General features: G+C 41.9%; 1 protein-coding gene across 3 annotated transcripts in view; it reads left to right on the top strand.

Annotated features, from left to right (window-relative positions):
- SIN3A (SIN3 transcription regulator family member A) overlaps window positions 1-22084 on the top strand; it is an 86873-nt gene that overhangs the window by 24717 nt on the left and 40072 nt on the right. For all 3 annotated transcript variants that reach the window (XM_012000402.1, XM_012000403.1, XM_012000401.1), the window contains exons 3-9: window positions 5383-5559; window positions 13878-13984; window positions 15145-15427; window positions 16448-16699; window positions 17902-18054; window positions 18199-18354; window positions 20790-20879. In XM_012000402.1, coding sequence (XP_011855792.1) covers window positions 5383-5559; window positions 13878-13984; window positions 15145-15427; window positions 16448-16699; window positions 17902-18054; window positions 18199-18354; window positions 20790-20879 — 1218 coding nt within the window. The remainder of the gene's footprint in view (window positions 1-5382; window positions 5560-13877; window positions 13985-15144; window positions 15428-16447; window positions 16700-17901; window positions 18055-18198; window positions 18355-20789; window positions 20880-22084) is intronic.

Genomic DNA, 22084 nt, shown 5'->3' with positions numbered 1-22084 from the left:
ATATGCATCTTTAGCAAGTTCCCCCAAGCATTGTATATTCCTGTTGTTCTATGTCCTGACCAACACTGATCATCTGTTACTCTGTTTTGTAGAAGTGAAGAAATTTGGTTTTTGCCCTTTTTTATTGTGAAAGTAATATATCACTTAAGTTTTTTTTTTCTTTTTTCTTTTTTCTTTTTTTTTTTTTTGAGACAGAGTTTTGCTCTTATTGCCCAGGCTGGAGTGCGGTGGTGTGATCTCGGCCCACTGCAGCCTCTGCCTCCTGGGCTCAAGCAATTCTCCTGCCTCAGCCTCCCGAGTAGCTGGGATTACATGCACCTGCTGCCATGCCTGGCTAATTTTTTGTATTTTTACTAGAGATGGGGTTTCCCCATGTGGGCCAGACTGGTCTCGAACTCCTGACCTCAGGTGATCCGCTCCTCTTGGCCTTACAAAGTACCGGGATTACAGGCATGAGCCACCACGCCTAGTCTATTTTATTTATTTTCTTTTTTTTGAGACAGAATCTCTGTCTGTTGCCCAGGCTGGAGTGCAATGGTGCAGTCTTGGCTCACTGCAGCCTCTGCCTCCTAGGTTGAAGCAATTCTCTTGCCTCAGCCTCCCGAGCAGCTGGGATTACAGGCGTGCACCACCACACCCAGCTAATTTTTGTATTTTTAGTAGAGATGGGGTTTCGCTATGCTGGCCAGGCTGGTCTCGACCTCCGGTGATCCGCCTGTGTCTGCCTTCCAAAGTGCTGGGATTATAGGCGTGAGCCACTGTACCCGACCTTATTTTATTTTTTTGAGATGGTGTCTCGCTCTGTCGCCTCAGCTGGAGTGCAGTGGCATGATCTTGGCTCACTGCAACCTCTGGCTCTGAGGTTCAAGTGATTCTCGTGCCCCAGCCTCTTGAGTAGCTGGGATTACAGGTGCACACCACCATGCCTGGCTAATTTTTGTATTTTTAGTAGAGACAGGGTTTTGCCGTGTTGGCCAGGCTGGTCTTAAACTTCTGGTTTCAAGTGATCTGTCCGCCTTGGCCTCCCCAAGTGCTGGGGTTATAGGCGTGAGCCTCTGTGCCCTGCCACACTTTGATTTTTTTTTTAAAAAAGATACAAAATGACTTTTTTCTGTCATGTGTCAGATTTTCTCCCACTGGTGAATTTCTTGGGTATCCAGTTTTGTATGCATATACAAGCATATGTATATCAATCTATCTAGCTATCTAAATTTACCTTTTTTTTTTTTTTTCTTTGAGAGAGAGTCACACTCTCACCCAGGCTGGAATGCTATGGCATGATCTCAGCTCGCTGCACCCTTCATCTCCTGGGCTCAAGCAATCCTCGCACCTCAGTCTCCTAAGTAGTTGGGACTACAGATGCATGCCACCACACCTGGCTAATTTTTGTATTTTTCCTGTAGGGATGGGGTTTTGCCATGTTGCCCAGGCTGGTCTTGAACTCCTGTACTCAAGTGATCTGCCCGCCTCGGCCTCCCAATAAGTGCTGGGATTACAGGCATGAGCCACCTTGCCTGACCTTTCCATTTTTCTTTTTGTACAATTTGGATCATACCTTACATACTGGTCTGCTGTTTGCTCTTTTCATTTAATATATAGTGGATATCTTTCTACTTTAACATATAACTGATCTGGAGAGGCCTTCAACCTCATTTGTTAGTGACCTTAAAAATATATGGGTACTGGGGTACCCATAAACTGAGGTAATGTTTTTTAAAAACAATTTGGCAGTTTGTGTCAGATTATTTTGTTAGTTTTTGACCTGGCATTTCCATTTCTAGGAATTTAGTATAAAAATACAAAGAAGAGGAAATGCAACTGAAGTAGGAAATGGTGATTCCTGAGGCATCACTCTTCCTCAGGAGTCCCCTTGAAGCAGTCTGATCCCTTCCTGTGGGGCTGGGGCAGCAGTCAGAAGACTGCCAACAGATGGCATCTTTTAGGACTTGGAAGAAAAGAAAGTTGCTTGTTTACCTTGGGTGATTACTTTCATTATCTAAACAGGTTAATGACTGTTTTCTACATATGGGATAGTTACATTTCTTCTGAATGGAAACTAGAATGTGCTTGTATAAGTCAGTCTAGTAAAAGCCTGTAAACCCTGTAAAAAACATGCATACTGGAATATAGAAGCTCAGAATAATAGCCCATCTTTGAGGTACATTAGAGCTTTTAGAATTGTCTAAATAGTTTCTTTTTACTCTTAATATGCCTTGTATCATTTCTGTGGATTTATGCATAGTCACTTGGTTTCTCCCTCTCTCTCATTTCTTCATCTACCTCCAGGATAATTTTTATAAATGTGAGGATTTGAAAAAAGTTTTATTCTCTCTTTAAATTGTGGTATAAAACTTAACATTGTTGAGAGAAAGAAAGTTTCATGTTATTTAGTCTCCTTATTTTGGGGACGGGGCATTCAGGCATTTGGACAGATTGTTGTCTTCTGTGGTGATCAACAGTTCTGAAAAAGGAAAAAAGTTCTGAAAATGTTTTATAGCACTTCTTGCAATAGATATAGAAGGAAAGTGGTTTTGGCTTTTATTTCCTCAAACTTATAAGAGGACAAGAGAAAGATTGAGATAAAAGAATAGAAAAGACATTTGTTTGAGGCCAAACCATCAACAATTTGGGTAAAAAATTTATTTTACATTAGATATAATGCTCATAGCAAATCAAGATAAGCAAAATAAGCAAAGTAGGTTGGGCGCGGTAGCTCATACCTGTAAGCCCAGCACTTTGGGAGCCCAAGACAGGTAGATCATTTGAGGTCAGGAGTTCGACACCAGTCTGACCAACATGGTAAAACCCTGTCTCTACTAAAAATACAAAAATTAGCCGGGTGTGGTGGCAGGCACCTGTAATCCCAGCTACTCAGGAGGCTAAGGCAGGAGAATCACTTGAACCTGGGAGACAGAGGTTGCAGTGAGCCGAGATTGTGCTACTGCACTCCAGGCTGGGCGACAGAGCTAGACTGTCTCAAAAACAAAAAAACAAAAAGAAACAAAGTAAGAGTCATCTTTAATTCTGTAACCACAAGATTAAATGCTAACATTTTGCTATATATTAGTTGTCTAAGGTTTAAAATCTTTTTATCATACCGCTTTGTAATGTGCTTTCATTATTTTTTTGAGACAGGGTCTTCCTCTGTCACCCAGTGTAATGTGCGTTAAAAAACTATTTAAAAGGCCGGGCGCGGTAGCTCAAGCCTGTAATCCCAGCACTTTGGGAGGCCGAGTCGGGCGGATCACGAGGTCAGGAGATCGAGACCATCCTGGCTAACACGGTGAAACCCCGTCTCTACTAAAAAAATACAAAAAACTAGCCGGGCGAGGTGGCAGGCGCCTGTAGTCCCAGCTGCTCGGGAGGCTGAGGCAGGAGAATGGCGTAAACCCGGGAGGCGGAGCTTGCAGTGAGCGGGCCACAGAGCGAGACTCCGTCTCAAAAAAAAAAAAAAAAAAAGAACTATTTAAAAGTTTAATTCTATATACAGTACATGAATACATTCAACTTGTGGATTATGAACTTTTTTTCATATTCAAATACATCTCTATATCACTGTTGAAAGTGTGGCTTACAAATGGCTAATCTGTATCCTTTGTTACGAGTTCGTAATGGCATAAGTATAGAAATTGAGAGTGTTTAGAAACTATTCTAGCAATTGGACATGATCATTTTTTATTTGTAAAATCCAGTAATGAAAGTTACAGTCTGGGCACAGTGGCTTATGTCTATAACCCCAGCACTTTGGGAGGCCAAGGCAGGTGGACTCCATACCCAAGAGTTCGAGACCAGCCTGGGCAGCATGGTGAAACCCTGTTTCTACAAAAAGTACGACAGTTAACCAGGCATGGTGGTACATGCCTGTAGTCCCAGCTACTCGGGAAGCTGGGATGGGAGGATCATCTGAGCCTGGGGAGGTCAAGGCTACAGTGAGCCATGATTGTACCACTGCACTCCAGGCTGGGTGAGAGAACGGGACCCTGTCTCAATAAAAGGGCAAGAAAAAAAAATTACGAGTTTATGTTTTTTTTGTTGTTGTTGTTGTTTTGTTTTTTGAGATGGAGTTTCACTCTTGTTGCCCAGGCTGAAGTGTGATGGCGTGATATCGGCTCACTGCAACCTCCACCTCCCTGGTTCAAGCAATTCTTCTGCCTCAGCCTCCTGAGTAGCTGGGATTACAGGCATGCGCCACCACGCCCATCTAATTTTGTATTTTCAGTAGAGACAGGGTTTCTCCATGTTGGTCAGGGTGGTCTCAAGAACTCCCAACCTCAGGTGATCCACCTGCCTCGGCCTCCCAAAGTGCTGGGATTACAGGCGTGAATCACCACGCCTGGGGGGTTTGTGTATTTTTTATTTTCACTTTCATAGTAATTTATTTTTACTGGATTTTTATAAAAGTTGTGGTCCCTGATGGATTGGAACTTTAAGAAAAACATTCATCCTTTACCACAGACAGTTTGAGATAAACTATATAATTCTTTTTTTCTTCTTCTTTTTGGAAACAGAGTCTTGCTCTGTTTTCTAGGCTGGAATGCAGTGGCGTGATCTCAGCTGACTGCAACCTCCACCTCCCAGGTTCAAGTGATTTCCATGCCTCAGCCTCCCAGTAGCTGAGATTACAGATGTGTGTTACCATATCCAGCTAATTTTTTTGGTATTTTTAGTAGACGGGGTCTTGCCACGTTTGCCAGGCTGGTCTCGAGCTCCTGGACTCGAGTGAACCTTCTGTCTGGGCCTCCCAAAGTGCTGGTTACAGGTGTGAGCCACTGTTCCCAGCTAAACTATATAATTTTTAATAGCTACAAATAATTTGGTTATAACTTGGGTGGGCTGTAATGTATTTAACCAGTTCCTTTTGTGGAAAATTTGGGTTTCCTTCTTTTTCTTTTCTTTGTTGTTGTTGTTGTTGTTGTTGTTGTTGTTTTTAGAGACAGGGTCTCATTCTGTCACCCGGGCTAGAGAGCAGTGGTGTGATCACAGCTCACTGCGGCCTTCAACTCCTGGACTCAAGCAATCCTCCTTTAGCCTCTAGAGTAGGTGAGACCACAGGCACATGTCACCACGCCTGGCCAAGTTTTCATTTTTTGTGGAGATGGTGTCTCACTATGTTGCCCAGGGTTTCTTTTCTCTTTTTAGAGACGTGGTCTCACTCTGTGGCCCAAGCTGGAGTGCAGTGGCATGATCATAGCTCACTGTAGCCTTGAACTCCTGAGTTCAGGCGATCTTCCCATGTAGGTGAGATAGGTGTGAGCCATCATGCCCAGCAGAAATTTGGGTTTCCAATTAATTATCTTTGTACATTTGTGTTAGTTATTTAGACACATTTGGGGAAGAATATACAAGCCTTGAAGTTTCCTGTCTGTATTCTGTTCACCCCAGGTTTCAGCCATGCCACAGAGCTCCGGCAGTCATGGGCCCGCCATAGCAGCAGTTCATAGCAGCCATCATCACCCAACAGCTGTGCAACCCCATGGAGGCCAGGTGGTCCAGAGTCACGCTCATCCAGCCCCACCAGTTGCACCAGTGCAAGGACAGCAGCAATTTCAGAGGCTGAAGGTGGTATTCAGTTCTTTTTCTTGGGTCAAAAAGTTTATCTTTAGCAGGAAATACTGGCTGCAGCTTGTCGGTTGTGGTGGTACAACTTCTAACCTGAGATACTAGCTGTCGAATCACAAGTTTTACTGTTTTTGTTTTGTAAAATTTGCTTCTGTTTCCTATCTTGGCACCAGTGCCTGATCCAGAGAAGAATATACTCAGATGTTTTTGGACTGTATGAAATGCATGTCACTCAAATGTTACCAGGATTGTGGGGCCATTTTCATAAACCATAAGGTTTCAAAATAAACCTTAAAATTCATTTTTTGACTGCTTCCTTTTGAACTCTCTATTGAGCACATGCATGATTGGCTACAGGTTTGTACAGTAAATTGGCCTGGTAATATGTCTTACAGTTGAATCTTTTTAAATTCTTTTGAATTTTTTTTTTTTTAATTTTTAGTTTCAGAGATGGGGATCTCACTGTGTTGCCCAGGCTAGTCTCAAACTACTGGCCTCAAGTGATTCTCCCACCTTGGCCTTCGAAAGTGTTGGGAGTACAAGTGTGAGCCACTATGCTCAGCTCATGCCTGTAATGTTCTTATTACCTTTATCTTTTTATTCCTGTTTATGAATAGCTGAATTGACTCACATCATCAAGTCCATCCTTAGTAAACACATGCTCCTTTTTGGGGGGAATCTTGATAAAGTTTAGGGAAAACTATAACTGTGAATGAATTATCAGTGTTTTCATATTTTCCGCTGAGTATGTGTGGTAGGTTTTTAGTGCTTTGAAATTCATAGGGCATCCCTGGAGAAGTGAAGCTTGTGTTCCCAGCTAACCTTGTATCTCTGACCACTTGACTATTACTTTTCAAAATATGTGATTGTTGCAGCAAGTGTTCAGGTTTCAATTTTTCTGATTTTACATTTATATAAAATTAAGTTCAGGAAATAATAAATGATGGAACTCTGAAGAGATGTTAACTCTTCATTTGGTTATGGCAGCCTACTTATGTTGCTTGCAGGCAGGAATGAGAAATAAACCCTCTAAGGACACATCCATATGCAGCAAATGGTTCTTTCTTCTGTTTTCCCTGGTACTTACTTTAGTTCTTCATGATCCCTGCCCTCATTGGTGTGGATTCTTGGGAACTTGTTTAATATTGGCCTAAGAATATTAAATGCTACATAAATGTTATAAAGTACAGCAAAGCTAAGTGATTTAGAGTAATTTTGTAAAATTTACTCTCTCTGTTGGCTTACATAATATTGACTAATGCATAGCCTTTTAAAGAGAGTGCAGATTTTTCAGGCCTGAAGCTTCACTCTGAATTCTGTCTTTGGGAAAATGTGTATAAGGAATATTGGTGTTTTCTTTAAAACATTTTTGGTCTCTTGTAGAGTGATGACTGTGTATCAAAATGTATTATTGCTGTGGGCTTAGCACTTTACTAAGTCCTGAGAATATTTTTTTTAAAACTTGGTTGCATGTGATTTAATTCTGTATTAACACTCTATGACAGTAGATATGCTTTAATGTTGCAAAATAGCTTATAAACTTGCTTATTAAACTAACAAAAACATATTTATTTCTATAGCCTTTTTCAATCAGCCCTATCAAAGCACAACACCAGTTTTTACCCACTTCCTCACAGGACTCTTTGGTATAAGTATATGGATTATGTTTTGTTTGCTTTACGGAAACTGGCAAGGAAACAAGGAAGGGTTTTGGATTTGGGGTTATAGAGTGAGTCATGGATAGAGTTAGGATTTCTTGCTGTGTTCTTTTAGTCACAAGCTCTTGACTATATTCCTACATAAAATAACTTGTTGAATTTCCTTTCTAATGAGGAGAGGTAAAATGCTTCTTGTACCTCCATGTAATTTAACCCAGTATTCCCACATTGCCTGTCATTTTTGGGTCGGTCTTAAAATGCATTACAAGCATTTGAATCAACTTCAATAAGTCATTTATATTCCACAATATTGTAGGCCGGGCATGGTGCCTTACACCTGTAATCCCAGCACTTTGGGAGGCCGAGGTGGGTGAATCACCTGAGGTCAGGAATTCAAGACCAGCCTCACCAATGTGGTGAAACCACGCCTCTACTAAAAATACAAAATGAGCCAGGCATGGTGGCGCATGCCTGTAATTCCAGCTACTCAGGAGGTTGAGGCAGGAGAATTGATTGAAGCCAGGAGGCAGAGGTTGCAGTGAGCCAAGATCATACCACTATACTCGAGTCTGGGCGACAAGAGCGAAACTCCATCTCAAAAAAAAAAAAAAAAAGAAAGAAAGAAAAACGTTCAGTGAGAATGCTTACACATTATTTCAAGCCTCAACATTGTCTATTTTTTTTTTGTCTTTGGTAGATTGGTGGTGACAATAAGGGATTTGAGCGATTTGAGGCATGTTTGGTGTTATTTAGTTATTGAATGTCAGCAGCAGTGATATTTGGTACATGTTTAGCAAGTTCTCTTTATAGTTGCTTGTGTTTTTCTCTCCAACAAGATTGTGGACTTCAGGAGATTCAGGGCCTTAATAGTAAATCCCTGTTCAAGTGAGCTATGAAACTTTATCATCAGAGTCTAAGGGTTTCCCCAAGTGCTTCCTTAAATCTGTAGCTTCTAAATAACTACATCCAATTTTTTTTTTTTTAAGTTGTGCTTCCTAGAACTGTATACATGCATTTAAAGAGAGTTTATATAAGAGTTGGACTATGCTTTGGGTGATGAGATAATTTCCTCACTATTCTTACTTGTAGGTGTCTTATTTATTATGTGAGTGTCATGCAGGGTTTTTAAAGCATAGGGTTATTCTAAAACTTCTATTTTACCTTTTTTTTCTTGAGACAGTCTTACTCTGTTGCCCAGGCTGTAGTGCAGTGGCGCCATCTCAACTCACTGTACCCTCCCCCGCCTGGGTTCAAGTGATTCTCATGTCTCAGTCTCCCAAATAGCTGGGATTACAGGCGTGCACCACCACACCTAATATTTGTATTTTTTTTTTTTACTAGAGACGCGTCTTGACATGTTAGCCAGGTTGCTTTCAAACTCCTGGCCTCAAGGCATCCACCCTCCTTGGCCTCCCAGAGTGCTAGGATTACAGGTGTGAGCCACCGCACCCGGCCTAGAACTAGTTTTTAAACAGCGGTTTGTTGTGACTTTCGGTACCTTTCTGTTTTAGACATACACCTATCACACATAATTGCTTTCTTTTGGGTTTCTGTACTTTTTTCCTTCTCTGCAGTAGTTACCTTATACCATACCATATCTTACTGATAATTCTTCTTTTGTTGTGTATTGATGCATCCTTTTCTTAAATATCTTCCAAAGTCTTGGTTCCTTTTGCAAACTTACTGCATTTTGTGTTCACTTAACTTGGTCATTAATGAAATATTTTAGTATGGAAAGTTCAGAATATGAATTAAAATAGTCCATTGAATTTCAACAGAAATTGTCATAATATTTGTATAGAAAAACTAACCATCAAACAAGTGGGTATTGAACAAGTATACAATCTGATTTCTAGCAACACTGAAACACTGATTAACCCATGGCCATAATGGAACTCTGAAGAACTCTTAAAGAGCCATTTGTCTTGGGGTCAGGCGTGGTGGCTCATGCCTGTAATCCTAGCACTTTAAGAGGCCAAGGCGGGTGGATCACGAGGTCAGGAGATTGAGATCATCCTGGCTACCACAGTGAAACCCATCTCTACTGAAAATACAAAAAAAGTTAGCCAGGCATGGTGGCAGGCGCCTGTAGTCCCAGCTACTTGGGAGCCTGAGGCAGGAGAGTGGTATGAAGTTTGCAGTGAGCTGAGAAAGTGCCACTGCACTCCAGCCTGGGCAACAGAGCAAGACTCCGTCTCAAAAAGAAAAAAAAAAAAGCTACTATTTGTCTCAATCCATTAGTGCTGCTATAACAAAATACCTGAGACTAGATAATCTATTTCTAAATAATAGAATTTTATTTATCACAGTTCTGGAGAAGTTCTGAGGGCTGGGAAATCTAAAATCAAGGTGCTGGCCGGGCACGGTGGCTCACCCCTGTAATCCCAGCACTTTGGGAGGCTGAAGTGGGCAGATCATTTGAGGTCAGGAGTTCAAGACCAACCTGGCCAACATGGTAAAACCCTGTCTCTACTGAAAATACAAAAAAATAAGGTGGGCATGGTGGCAGATACCTGTAATCCCAGCTACTCCTGGAGGCTGAGGCACGAGAAGCGCTTGAACCCAGGAGGCGGAGGTTGCAGTGAGCTGAGATTATACCACTGCACTCCAGCCTGGGTGACAGAGTGAGACCATGTCTCAAAATAAATAAATAGGCCGGACGTGGTGGCTCACGCCTGTTGTAATCCCAGCACTTTGGGAGGCTGAGGTGGGCAGATCACGAGGTCAGGAGATTGAGACCAGCCTGGCCAACATGGTGAAACCCCGTCTCTACTAAAAATACGAAAATTAGCCAGGTGTGGTGGCAGGCGCCTATAATTCCAGCTACTCAGGAGGCTGAGGCAGGACAATTGCTTGAACCCGGGAGGCAGAGGTTGCATTGAGCTGAGATCGCGCCTTTGCACTCCAACCTGGGTGACAAGAGCAAGACTTCATCTCAAAAAATAAAATAAATAATGAAATAAAATAATAAAATAAAATCAAGGTGCCGGTTTGGTGTCTGGTGAGGGCCTGAACTCTGTTTCCAAGATGGTGCCTGAAAGCTGTGTCCTAACACTGTGGAAGGGAGAAGGGCCAAAGGGACCAACACTGGTTCACTCCAGCCCTTTTATAAGGTCCCTAATCCCATTCATGAGGGCTCCACAATCACTTTCTGAAGGCCTCACTTCTTAATATCATCATATTGGTGATTAAGTTTCCATGTAAGAATTTTGCAGGACACATTCAGACCATAGCACCAGTTACTGATTGATTTGAATGTAAGTGTTCCATTTTGCAACAAATCAAAAGACTATCTATGCCTAGCCAGGTGTGGTGGCTCACGCGTGTAATCCTAGCACATTGGGAGGCCGAGGTGGGCGGATCAGTTGAGGTCAGGAGTTCAAGACTAGCCTGGCCAACGTGGTGAAATCCCATCTCTACTAAAAATACAAAAAAAAATTAGTTGGATGTGGTGACATGAGCCTGGAATCCCAGCTACTCAGGAGCCTGAGACAGGAGAATCACTTGAACCTAGGAGGCAGAAGTTGCAGTGATCCGAGATTGCACCATTACACTCCAGCCTGGGAGACAAAGCGAGACTCCCATCTCAAAAAAAAAGAAAAAGACTGGCTTAAATCACATCAAATGTTTATTCCTGAAATTTCTTAAACCTGATATTTTGTATAATTTTAAATATTTAGGCTTCAATTAAACCACCAAAAAAACTTACTCATCTCAGAGTAAATAGGAAACACCTAGTGGGGATTTCTTTTGGGTGTCTGTGTCCTAAATCAGACTCATAGCTTAACCTTTCCAACCTGTTCTTCTTTGTGATAGGTCACTTTTTTTTCTCCCCAGGCCAAACTGTATCCGGCTTTAAAGATACTTTCCATAAACAGTCATGGTATTTCAGGCAGGACATGGACAATCCTTAACAATGAACTACCAAAAAAAAAAAACGAAAAGCCACTATAAAACCCAGTGAATTCTTCATGTGATGCTCTGAACAGGGCAAGTTTAGAGTGAAGGTTGACATTTCACATTTAGCGTGTTGTTTAACAACTTTTCACAAGTCGACCCTGACTTTCAGGAAGTGAAATGAAAATGGCAGTACTTATCTGAAGATCCACAGTCTAGAAAAGGAACCACTGCTCTTTTGAGGGCTGCCATTTCAGTGGCATCACTGGAAAGTTTGACTGCCTGACACACACTGGTAACCAATTACTGGGGGTTAGGTCCCAACAGGTGTCTGGGTATAAGGGAGTTAAGTCTGTGAAGGTGGGAAGGGAGAACAGGATGTAAAAATGAATTTGTTTTTCCATCGCACAAGGTGTTTGGGCCAAGGTGGCCGTGTGTGTCAAAAGTCAGGGAATCTAGGCTGGGTATGGTGGCTCATGCCTGTAATCCCAGGACTTTGGGAGGCCGAGACTGGCGGATCACTTGTGGTCAGGAGTTCGAGACCAGCCTGGCCAATGTGGTGAAATCCCGTCTGTACTAAAAATACAAAAATTAGCCAGGCATGGTGGAGGGCGCCTGTAACCGCAGCTACTCAGGAGGCCGAGGCAAGAGAATCACTTGAACCTGGGAGGCAGAGGTTACAGTGATCCGAGATTGCACCACTGCACTCCAGCCTGGGCAACAATAGCAAAACTCCATCTCTACATAAATACATAAATAAAGTCAGGGAATTTCTTCTCCTATAAGCCAAGAGGAAGTCTCTCAAAACTAGAAGGGAAAGGTGTTTTCCCCACATCAGTCCAGCTTCAAAGACATTCTACTGACCTGTGATTCTTCCCTCCAAAACAACAATGAAGTGTTCTGTGTGCTAACAACACAGCTTTAGAAAAAGCAAAACAAAATTCTGCATTTTTAAAAATCTTGATTTAAACAATGGTATTTCGAAATTTACAAACTTCATAACTTTATAGTTCAAATTTTATGGTTACTAGAAGTACACAGTTACCAAAAATGCACACATTTCACTTGGCATCTCCAGTACCTTCAGCTTTCTCTGCCTGGTCTGTTTTGGCATCTCCATTTTCTGCAAGGTTAATCCCTTCCCTGCCAGTGTCAGCATTTTCCTTTTTCCCTTTGGGTACCTCCTCGCTCTCCTTTGCAGGGAACTTTTTTTTTTTTTTTTTTTTGAGACCGAATTTCGCTCTTGCCCAGGCTGATGTGCAATGGCATGATCTCGACTCACCACAACCTCCACCTCCTGGGTTCAAGTGATTCCCTTGCCTCAGCGTCCCAAGTAGTTGGCATTACAGATATGCACCACCATGCCTGGCTAATTTTTGTATTTTTAGTAGAGATGGGTTTCTCCATGTTGGTCAGGCTGGTCTTGAACTCCTGACCTCAGATGAGCCTCCCGCCTCTGCCTCCCAAAGTGCTGGGATTACAGGTGTGAGCCACCGCGCCCGGCCTGCAGGGGCCTCTTTAGTGTTGGGCTCTGGCTTTGGAGGAGCAGGTTTAACAGACAACGTTGCAGATCTTCTCTGGGTCGTTGTTCACCTTGGCTGTATCTCCTTTGGCATCCCCTTCAGGCTTTCTCTTGGGTGTGGTGGTGATGCGGAAGGATGTAAGTGCTGGGTGCAGGATGCAGTGGTATGTGAGCTTTGATCTGTCCGATAGTCACTCTGGCCTCTTCTTCCTTACAGTGCTCTGTGGTGGATCACTTTTGAATGCTGGCTCTCTCTTAGCTCCCCTATTCAGTCACTCACTCAATCCTGTCACTTCTGCTACCCAACAAGCTGTTTTATCTATGCAGTTGTCTCTCTTGTTCTGGGCCAGTACTATAATTCAAGCCACTGTTTTCACATGAGTTGTTCAGTTATTCTTGTAGCATAACTGGTCTTCCTACCTCCTTTCAGTCTTTTCTGCTCTTGTGCCAATTTTTTCTCAACACTGCAGTCGAATTGCGTACATGAAAATGCAGATGATAAAAATCTAAATTGCTTTTTCACAAGATTTACAAGTCCTTTCAGAATCTAGATCCTGCTTTTTTTTCTGTCTCATCTTGTTACTTTTCCTTCCAGTGCTCCTCTTCACTACAGATCCTCCAGCCAAACTAAACTTTTCAGATTTCTAAATATCCCATATCGTATCCTGTCTAGGATTTTGCCCATGCTGCTGCCTTTGATTTTTTTCACTGGTCTTTACTTTTGCTAGCTTATACTCATCTTTAGGTCTCAGTTTATATATTACCTCCTAGGGAAGCCTCACTTTTTTTGGTGGGGAAGACGTGTCCTTCCCATGTCATCTCCAGGCATTGAGTGTTACTGGGTTACCCGCTGTGTTATGATTCCTGACTACATACATACAAACGTCTGTAGACGAGGGGCTACAAATTATTTGTCATTGAATCCTTGGCACTCACATTGGGCCTGGCATGTTGCAGTTTAGTAGATACTTGTGAAATGAATTAATGAATAAATGACATATCATTGTAATTTTTCTTTACTGATCATTCTGTTCAAAATTATCCAAGCCAAGGCTACAGATTTTATGAGTTGATTATTATTTTAAGCTTGAGTTTATTACTGACATCTATACTAACTTTTAAGTATATATTTAATATATTTTTATTTACTGTGTTAAGCATACTTAGGCATAAATAATTTTTTTTTTTGTAATTGTGAGTTTACTTTCTTTTTATAACCTTGATATTTATCCCTGCCTCAGGTGGAGGATGCGCTGTCTTATCTTGACCAGGTGAAGCTGCAATTTGGTAGTCAGCCTCAGGTCTACAATGATTTCCTTGACATCATGAAGGAATTTAAATCTCAGAGGTAAAAGATGTGTGATTGTACTCAAGCTTTGTATCTGGCATATTGATTTTGGAAAGGAGAAGATAGTTTATTTACTGGAAGATAAAGGATGCTCCTTTCTGCGGCTGAATTTTCAAAATCATGCCTTTATTTTATGCATTCCTTTATTGATGGAAATTATGGCCACTAGACTGTTTTATCCTTATTGGTAAATTTTTGTTAACTAAAGTTTTTCAGTGCTTTATCTCAATCAGGGAAGTAGCACTGGTAGTGATTTAGGCTACTTGGTTTCTGAATTGATTTAGATACCCTTATATTCTGGCATGGTTCACTGTTGTAAACTGTTGTACTCATGGTTCACTGTTGTAACTCATCTGAACAATGTAGATTTGTGCTGAAATGATATATACTGATATATCAAAGAGTGGATCTTGTTTGGGATATGTCGCTTTCTATGTATTGTCTGAGTATCTGCTTGGTAGGATTATTACCATGAACATATATTCTGTTCAGAATTTTGACCACTACAAAAATTAGCCGGGCATGGTAATGGGTGCCTGTAATCCCAGCTACATGGGAGGCTGAGGCAGGAGAATTGCTTGAACCTGGGAGGCGGAGGCCGTAGTGTGCCAAGATTACGCTACTGCATTCCAGTCTGGGCAACAGAATGAGACTCTGTTTCAAAAAAAAAAAAAAATTGTGGCCGAGTATCTTTGAGTCTCACAGTTCTTTGTGTGTTAATTTTAAAATGCGTAGATTATCTGTTTTCCTGTTTAGAGAAAACCTAGTAGAAAGTGAAATTTTGGCTGAGTGAGGTGGCTCATGCCTGTAATCCCAGCACTTTGGGAGGCTGAGGTGGGCGGATCACCTGAGGTCAGGAGTTCGAGACCAGCCTGGCCAGCATGGTGAAACCCCATCTCTACTAAAAATACAAAAATCAGCCGAGTGTGGTGGCGCATGCCTGTAATCTCAGCTACTTGGGAGGCTGAGGCAGGAGAACCACTTGAACTTGGGAGGCCGAGGTTGCAGTGAGCCAGGATCCCAAGATCGCACCACTACACTCCAGTCTGGGTGACAGAGTGAGACTCCATCTCAAAAGAAAAAAGAAACATGAAATTTTTTATGACCAGGGTGTTTGTCAAGCTTACAGTTCATCACTTTTCTTTTTGTTTTTTTATCAGCATCGACACCCCAGGAGTGATTAGTCGTGTGTCCCAGCTATTCAAAGGCCACCCCGATCTGATAATGGGATTCAACACCTTCTTGCCCCCTGGCTACAAAATTGAGGTGCAGACCAATGACATGGTGAATGTGACAACTCCTGGCCAGGTTCATCAGATTCCCACCCATGGCATCCAGCCCCAGCCTCAACCACCACCCCAACATCCTTCCCAGCCTTCAACCCAGTCAGCCCCAGCTCCTGCCCAGCCAGCTCCTCAGCCCCCACCTGCCAAAGTCAGCAAGGTGAGCACTTGGAAAATATTGCATCAATGTGAATGCATCCCTAGAAAGTACCTTCCTTTGACATTTCCCCTTTATATAAGACTTAGATACTGAGACACAAGGTTACAAAGATTTCATCAGAGAAAAATGCAGTAGTCACTTCACTATAACATGGTTCACATTTACACACCACTTAGATATCTATTTAAATCAACACAGCAACAACTTTCAAGGTCTTTCTCTTTACAGTTTCTGCTTATAAAACCATGAACATCCCAACAGGTGGTGACTTTGTGTAGTAGTAGTTGATAGCACAGACAGAAACCATCCTCTTATGGTCAGATTGTGCTACTGCCCACATGGTTATTTTATGAAAGTTATTTCACTTACCAGATTATATCAAGCTAAGTAGAAGATCTAATGAACAGTGATGGTGATGATGATGAAGATGGGGTGTTCTTGGTCTAGAACCACACTGTCTGACACAGTAGCCACTAGCCACATAGCACTATTTAAATTTAAATTAAAATGAGTTTTTCATTTGCACTAGCTTTCAAGAGCTCAGTAACCACATGTGGCTAGTGGCTGTATATTTAAGACAGTGCAAATAAAGGACATTTCCATCATCTCAGTTCTATAGGACAGAGTTGGCATAGAAGACTGTGGAGCTGCTGCAACAATTGAGGTGTTGTCTTTTTGTTGACATCAAAAGGCTGTGTAGAATGAGATTTTTTCTATGTGTACTTGTTGAGCTACTAAGCTAAAACATTGCATATGAAAAATTCTTCACTGTAATTGGAGATGGCTCCAGTTTTAAGATTTTATTTAGAAAATGTGAGACTGAGATATTTGTATCAGCATGTTTGAAACTCTCTACAACTCCCACTGTTGCCCAGTTTGATTTGTGTTGGACTAAAATGGCCTGGCCTGAGTGAGTAAATAAAGGATATACGTTGACACTTTGTTTCTCTTCAGTTTGAACTTTCCTTCTATCAACTCATCTATGCATCTGAGGAGAATAAAGACTTTTTTTCTTTTTAGCCCTCCCAACTACAAGCACATACTCCTGCCAGTCAGCAGACTCCCCCACTTCCACCGTATGCATCCCCACGTTCTCCGCCGGTCCAGCCTCACACACCAGTGACAATCTCATTGGGAACGGCCCCATCCTTGCAGAACAATCAACCTGTGGAGTTTAATCATGCCATCAACTATGTTAATAAGATCAAGAACAGATTCCAGGGCCAACCAGACATCTACAAAGCATTCCTGGAGATTTTGCACACATATCAGGTAAGAAGAGTGTCCATTCAGCTTGTCTTAATCAGGCCATCTAGTCAAAGAACAACTTAAGTAACCATTATTGTGTCCATTAATTCGTACTGGAAATTAGCCAGTTAGAAACTACCATGCGTGTTTATAAAGCCAGTGTTTTTGTTTGTTTTTTGAGAGGGAGTCTTGCACTGTCACCCAGGCTGGAGTGCAGTGGTGCGATCTCGGCTCACTGCAACCTCCGCCTCCAGGTTCAAGTGATTCTCCTGCCTTAGTCTCCCTGGTAACTGGGATTACAGGCACCTGCCACCATGCCCAGCTACTTTTTTGTATTGTTAGTAGAGATGGGATTTCACTATGTTGGCTAGGCTGGTCTCGCACTCCTGACCTTGTGATCCGCCTGCCTCGGCCTCCTAAAGTGCTGGGATTGCAGGTGTGAGCCACCACACCCATGCTATAAAGCCAGTTTTATTTGCCTGACTTGATTGCCCTGCAACATTCAGTTAGGATTTTTTTTTAAGACAGAGTTTTGCTCTTTTTGCCTAGGCTGGAGTGCAATGGTGCAATGTCGGCTCACTGCAGCCTCCACCTCCTGGGTTCAAGTGATTTGTTGTATTTTTAGTAGAGATGGGGTTTCAATATATTGGCCAGGCTGGTCTCAAACTCCTGACCTCAGGTGATCTGCCCGCCATGGCCTCCCAAAGTGCTGGGATTATAGGTGTGAGCCACTGCGCCTGGCCTCAGTCAGGATTTTTAGTCACTCTCCCATGAAATGAAGCTCTGTTTTATCTGGGACAGTTAGATGGTGACTTATTTAGTCTAGTTAATCTACAGTAGGAGGAGGAGAAATTTCTAAGGTTTTATCAGTTGGTAGTGGTCCCCTGGGCATTAATATTTATTGCCCTAGGCCGGGCATGGTGTCTCACACCTGTAATCCCAGCACTTTGGGAGGCCGAGATGAGTGCACTCCAGCCTGAGCAGCAAGAGTGAAACTCCATCTCAAAAAAATTTACTACCCTAATTTTGAAAGGAATTGTCATCCACCATCTTGCACTTTTTTCTCAACTTGAAATTTTCGTTTGTGGTCAGAACAGGTGCTGAGAACATAGACTTTCTTCTTACATGCAGCCTAAATAGATAACAGTGATTCCAGAAAGTGTGCAAAGATGAGCGACTCAAAACAGTAGCCCTTTAATGTGATCTCTTCATTTGCAATTCCTCAGAAAGAGCAGAGAAATGCCAAGGAAGCTGGAGGAAACTACACTCCAGCGTTGACAGAGCAGGAGGTGTATGCCCAGGTTGCTCGTCTCTTTAAAAACCAGGAAGATTTGTTGTCAGAGTTTGGACAATTCCTACCAGATGCCAACAGCTCCGTGGTATGTTTTTTTTTTGTAAGAATTACACTATTTATTATTATTATCTTAGAGAAGTTGGAAAACTGTGCTCAGAAGGGGACTTTTCCTAGATGATATTTGTTTGCTTTGATAAGAGCATTAATCTCTTTCATGTGTCTTAATCAGCTTTTAAGCAAAACAACTGCTGAGAAGGTTGATTCTGTGAGAAATGATCATGGAGGCACTGTCAAGAAGCCCCAACTGAACAACAAGCCGCAGAGACCCAGCCAGAATGGCTGCCAGATCCGCAGACACCCTACAGGAACCACGCCTCCAGTTAAGGTGAGAATGGGCAGCAGCTGCTCATTTTGACACTCACAAGCAATTCTGAGGGAGAGGTACGCTAGGGGTGGTCACGTGTTCTTAAGTGCGTTAACAGTTGGGTCCTTGATATTTGGAGCAAGTTAGTATGTGTCACAGAAACTCAGTGCAAAGTTTATCTGGCTTTACAAAAGAGTATTAGAATAACATTGATTGCTTGGATTACTGTACTTTTTTGAATTCTTTATTATCTTCTTTGCAATGAGCTGCCATTTCTTTAATGTTTTGGTTGCTACTAAGAATTTCCAATACTTAAAATTTTTTTTACTTCTTTTTTTTTTGAGACAGAGTCTCGCTCTGTCACCCAGACTGGAGTGCAGTGGCATGATCTCGGCTCACTGCAACCTCGGTTCAAGCCGTTCTCCTGCCTCAGCCTCCTGAGTAACTGGGACTACAGGCGTGTGCCACCACACCCAGCTAATTTTTGCATTTTTAGTAGAGATGAAGTTTCGCCATGTTGGCGAGGCTGGTCTTGAACTCCTGAGGTCAGGAGTTCCACCCGCCTTGGCCTCCCAAAGTGCTGGAATTACAGGCATGAGCCACCGTGCCTGGCCCCTTCTTATTTGATGCTTTAAATCTGCCTTGTGTTAAGAAAGAACATTCTTGAGTTTGAGAATTATTTCAGAAATAAATGATCTCTGAGGTCCTCTTGTGAGTAGAGTGCGTGTGCTTTTTGAGGTCTCTTTGGTCTAGAACCCTGTCCTGCTCAGAGTTCTTTGTTGGGTTACCAGATCTTATCTGTATCATCTAATCTCCAAGGCAGGACCTTTGGGCTGTAGCATAGGGAAGTCTTAAACTCCTATTAGTAATCCATTACATAATGTTTTTTATTACATTTAACACTGATGGTCTGTCTGCAGAAAGCACAGCTTGCTCCCTTCTTTGATGTAACACAGCTATGATAGGGAGAGGGCTAGTTATATGTATTGAATGTTGAATTCTTCAGTGAATTTCAAAGCAATATGTAATATGGAAGAGATAGATGTGTCTGCAGAATTAAATAATGACAAAAGTTTCTAATAGTAAGAGGTGTTTCTATCCTCTAATAGTAAGAGGTGACTGATAAATAGTAAGTGACTGACTACAAGGTCTCACATACTAGGTGTTACTGACACTTTTGAAGTATCCTTTTTCATTAGTGTTTGTCATGGTTTCTTTTGAAATCAAGTTGAACATAATAATGGTTTCTATTTCTTCACTTCAGTAAAGAGAATTAGTTACATGGGTAGCAAGAATCAGCTCAGTAGATACACTCCATGCTTGGATTTACGTCCGCCCACTCTTGATTACCTACAGGTGGAAAGAATATAGTGGGGGCTTACAATTCTCCACCTACTTTCTGCATAGGCAGTGTAAGCAGAGGCTGCGGCTCTTAAGAAAGTATACTCAGAGATAGCCAAGGTAAATGTGCTATTTCTCACCAAGTTTGTGCATTTCTTCGTAGAGAGTAAGTGGTGGATTTCAAAAGTAACTTCTTGCTTGACAGGATTATATCATGGCCTGTTGGTTCCCTTTAAAAGAACAATATTAAATTAGTCTGAGGGGATATTTCTGGCAAGATAGTTATTTCTTCTATTAGAAAAATTATGCTTTTTTTTTTGAGATGGAGCCTCCCGGGTTCAAGCGATTCTCCTGTCTCAGCCTCCTGAGTAGTCTCAGCCACAGGCGCACACCACCACGCCCAGCTGATTTTTTTTGTACTTTTAGTAGAAACGGGGTTTCACCATGTTGGCCAGGATGGTCTCAATCTCTTGACCTCATGATCTGCCCACCTTGACCTCCCAAAGTGCTGGGATTACAGGCGTGAGCCCCCATGCCCAGCAAATTATGCTTTTTAAGTAAATTTTTAATTGAAATATTATTCAGGGTTAAAGATTGATTTCTGTCAATTTCAGGCCACGTGCACCAGCTCTTTTTACAAACAGCCTCTTCTCCCTCAACTGGTAGGAGAACAAAACAGTGGCATTAGAGTCTAAATGAAGTCACTTTGGGCCCCTAGAAAAAGTAAGGCTGATCTAAAAGTTTGTCACAGTAATGTCATGATGATTTTTGGAGAAAACATTTCGGGGTAGAATGATCTTTGAACCTCTGTTGGAGAAAGAAACTTAACAGGCAAACTGAAATAGAAAATATGAGTACAAATCTTAGAGAGTATGGAGTGAGTGGGTTAGAGTTCTCTCATTTGTTTCAAATTATTAATCAGCAGTGGTTTCAGTGTTGAAACCATTTATGAGTAGAAATCTTAGAGGGTATGGAGTGAGTTGGTTAGAGTTCTCTCATTTGTTTCAAATTATTAATCAGCAGTGGTTTCAGTGTTGAAACCATTGAACAGACAAAAATAAAATTCAGAGAAAACCACTCTTTGAATCTCACATGTTTGTATCTTTCTTTTGCAGAAGAAACCCAAACTGCTCAATCTAAAGGATTCTTCTATGGCAGATGCCAGCAAACATGGTGGTGGAACAGAATCGTTATTTTTCGATAAGGTGAGTAATGGATGAGTTAGATTTGATAGTGCCTGTTAATGCCAAAAGAAAATCATCTTATCCCCCAAAAGGTTTTGTTTTAAAGGTGTCAAACTAATTAGGGCTTTCTGTTTTTTAACATAGTTTCCCAGTTGTGAGTCCTTTGAGTTTGCTAGTACTATTAGCATAGCTAGAAAAATGGTAGCATTGTTTGCTTTGGTTTTATGAAGCAGTTTGGGGCAGAAGACAGATTTTTAGAAAATGTATTATGTTTCTCTTGAAAGATGTTTGGGGCTCGCTGTTGTAGATATCCGGGTCTGTGTGGCAGGTAGTACCAGTGCCTGTACCAATTTTTGAGGATTTAAGATGACTTGTAATCTTATTGCTGTAATAGTTATTTGTAGCATGCATATATATAGCATTCAGGGGAATTGTGATTTACTTGCATGTTTTCAAAGCTACCCAGGTGATTCTAATGAGCAGCCAGAGTTGAGATTATTGGCATAAATGATGTTGCGTAGTGCCTTAGTTTGGCCACATAAACTTAAGTGTGATTTGCTCCTTGGAGTCAACTTGATGGACTTCAAGGAACTGTTGGACTTTAAGGAACTGTTGGACTTCTCACTAGTAGAAATCAACCTGGATTGATCTGTGGTGATTGACTCTATTTTGTGCCTCTTGGGTTTTGCAGAAGGGCAGATGATTTAACATCTCCTTGATTGGTATCTCCTGATCTCTTTCTGTCTGCCGTGCCTGTGTGAGCTTTTTGCAGGAGAATCCTGCAAGAGTGTTGAGTTCTTAGCTCTGATGTGAACCATTACCAAAGTCTGCTTGGGTGGTTGGTGCTTTTAGACAAGTGTAGAAGTCTAGATCACAACCAATGAATGTCAAGAAAAGGGTGGGGAAGGGGAGCTGTTGTAAATTAAGAATTAAGAAATATATAAGCCAAATGTGACATGCAGACTTTGGATTCTGCATTTAAACGTCAGTTTATTTTTATTTTTATTTTTGAGACAGAGCTTGCTCTGTTGCCCAGCTTGGAGTGCAATGGTGCAATCTTGGCTCACCGCCTCCCCAGCTCAAGCGATTCTCCAGCGTCAGCCTCACAAACAGCTGGGACTACAGGCGCCTGCCACTGTGCCCAGCTGATTTTTGTGTTTTTAGTAGAGACAGGGTTTCACCACGTTGGCCAGACTAGTCTTGAACTCCTGACCTCAAGTGATCCA

Source organism: Mandrillus leucophaeus, unplaced genomic scaffold (assembly GCF_000951045.1).
Source record: "Mandrillus leucophaeus isolate KB7577 unplaced genomic scaffold, Mleu.le_1.0 Scaffold628, whole genome shotgun sequence".
NCBI classification, from domain to species: domain Eukaryota; kingdom Metazoa; phylum Chordata; class Mammalia; order Primates; family Cercopithecidae; genus Mandrillus; species Mandrillus leucophaeus.
The sequence above is the reverse complement of the archived record's forward strand: the minus strand, read 5'-3'. Positions and strand labels throughout refer to the sequence as shown.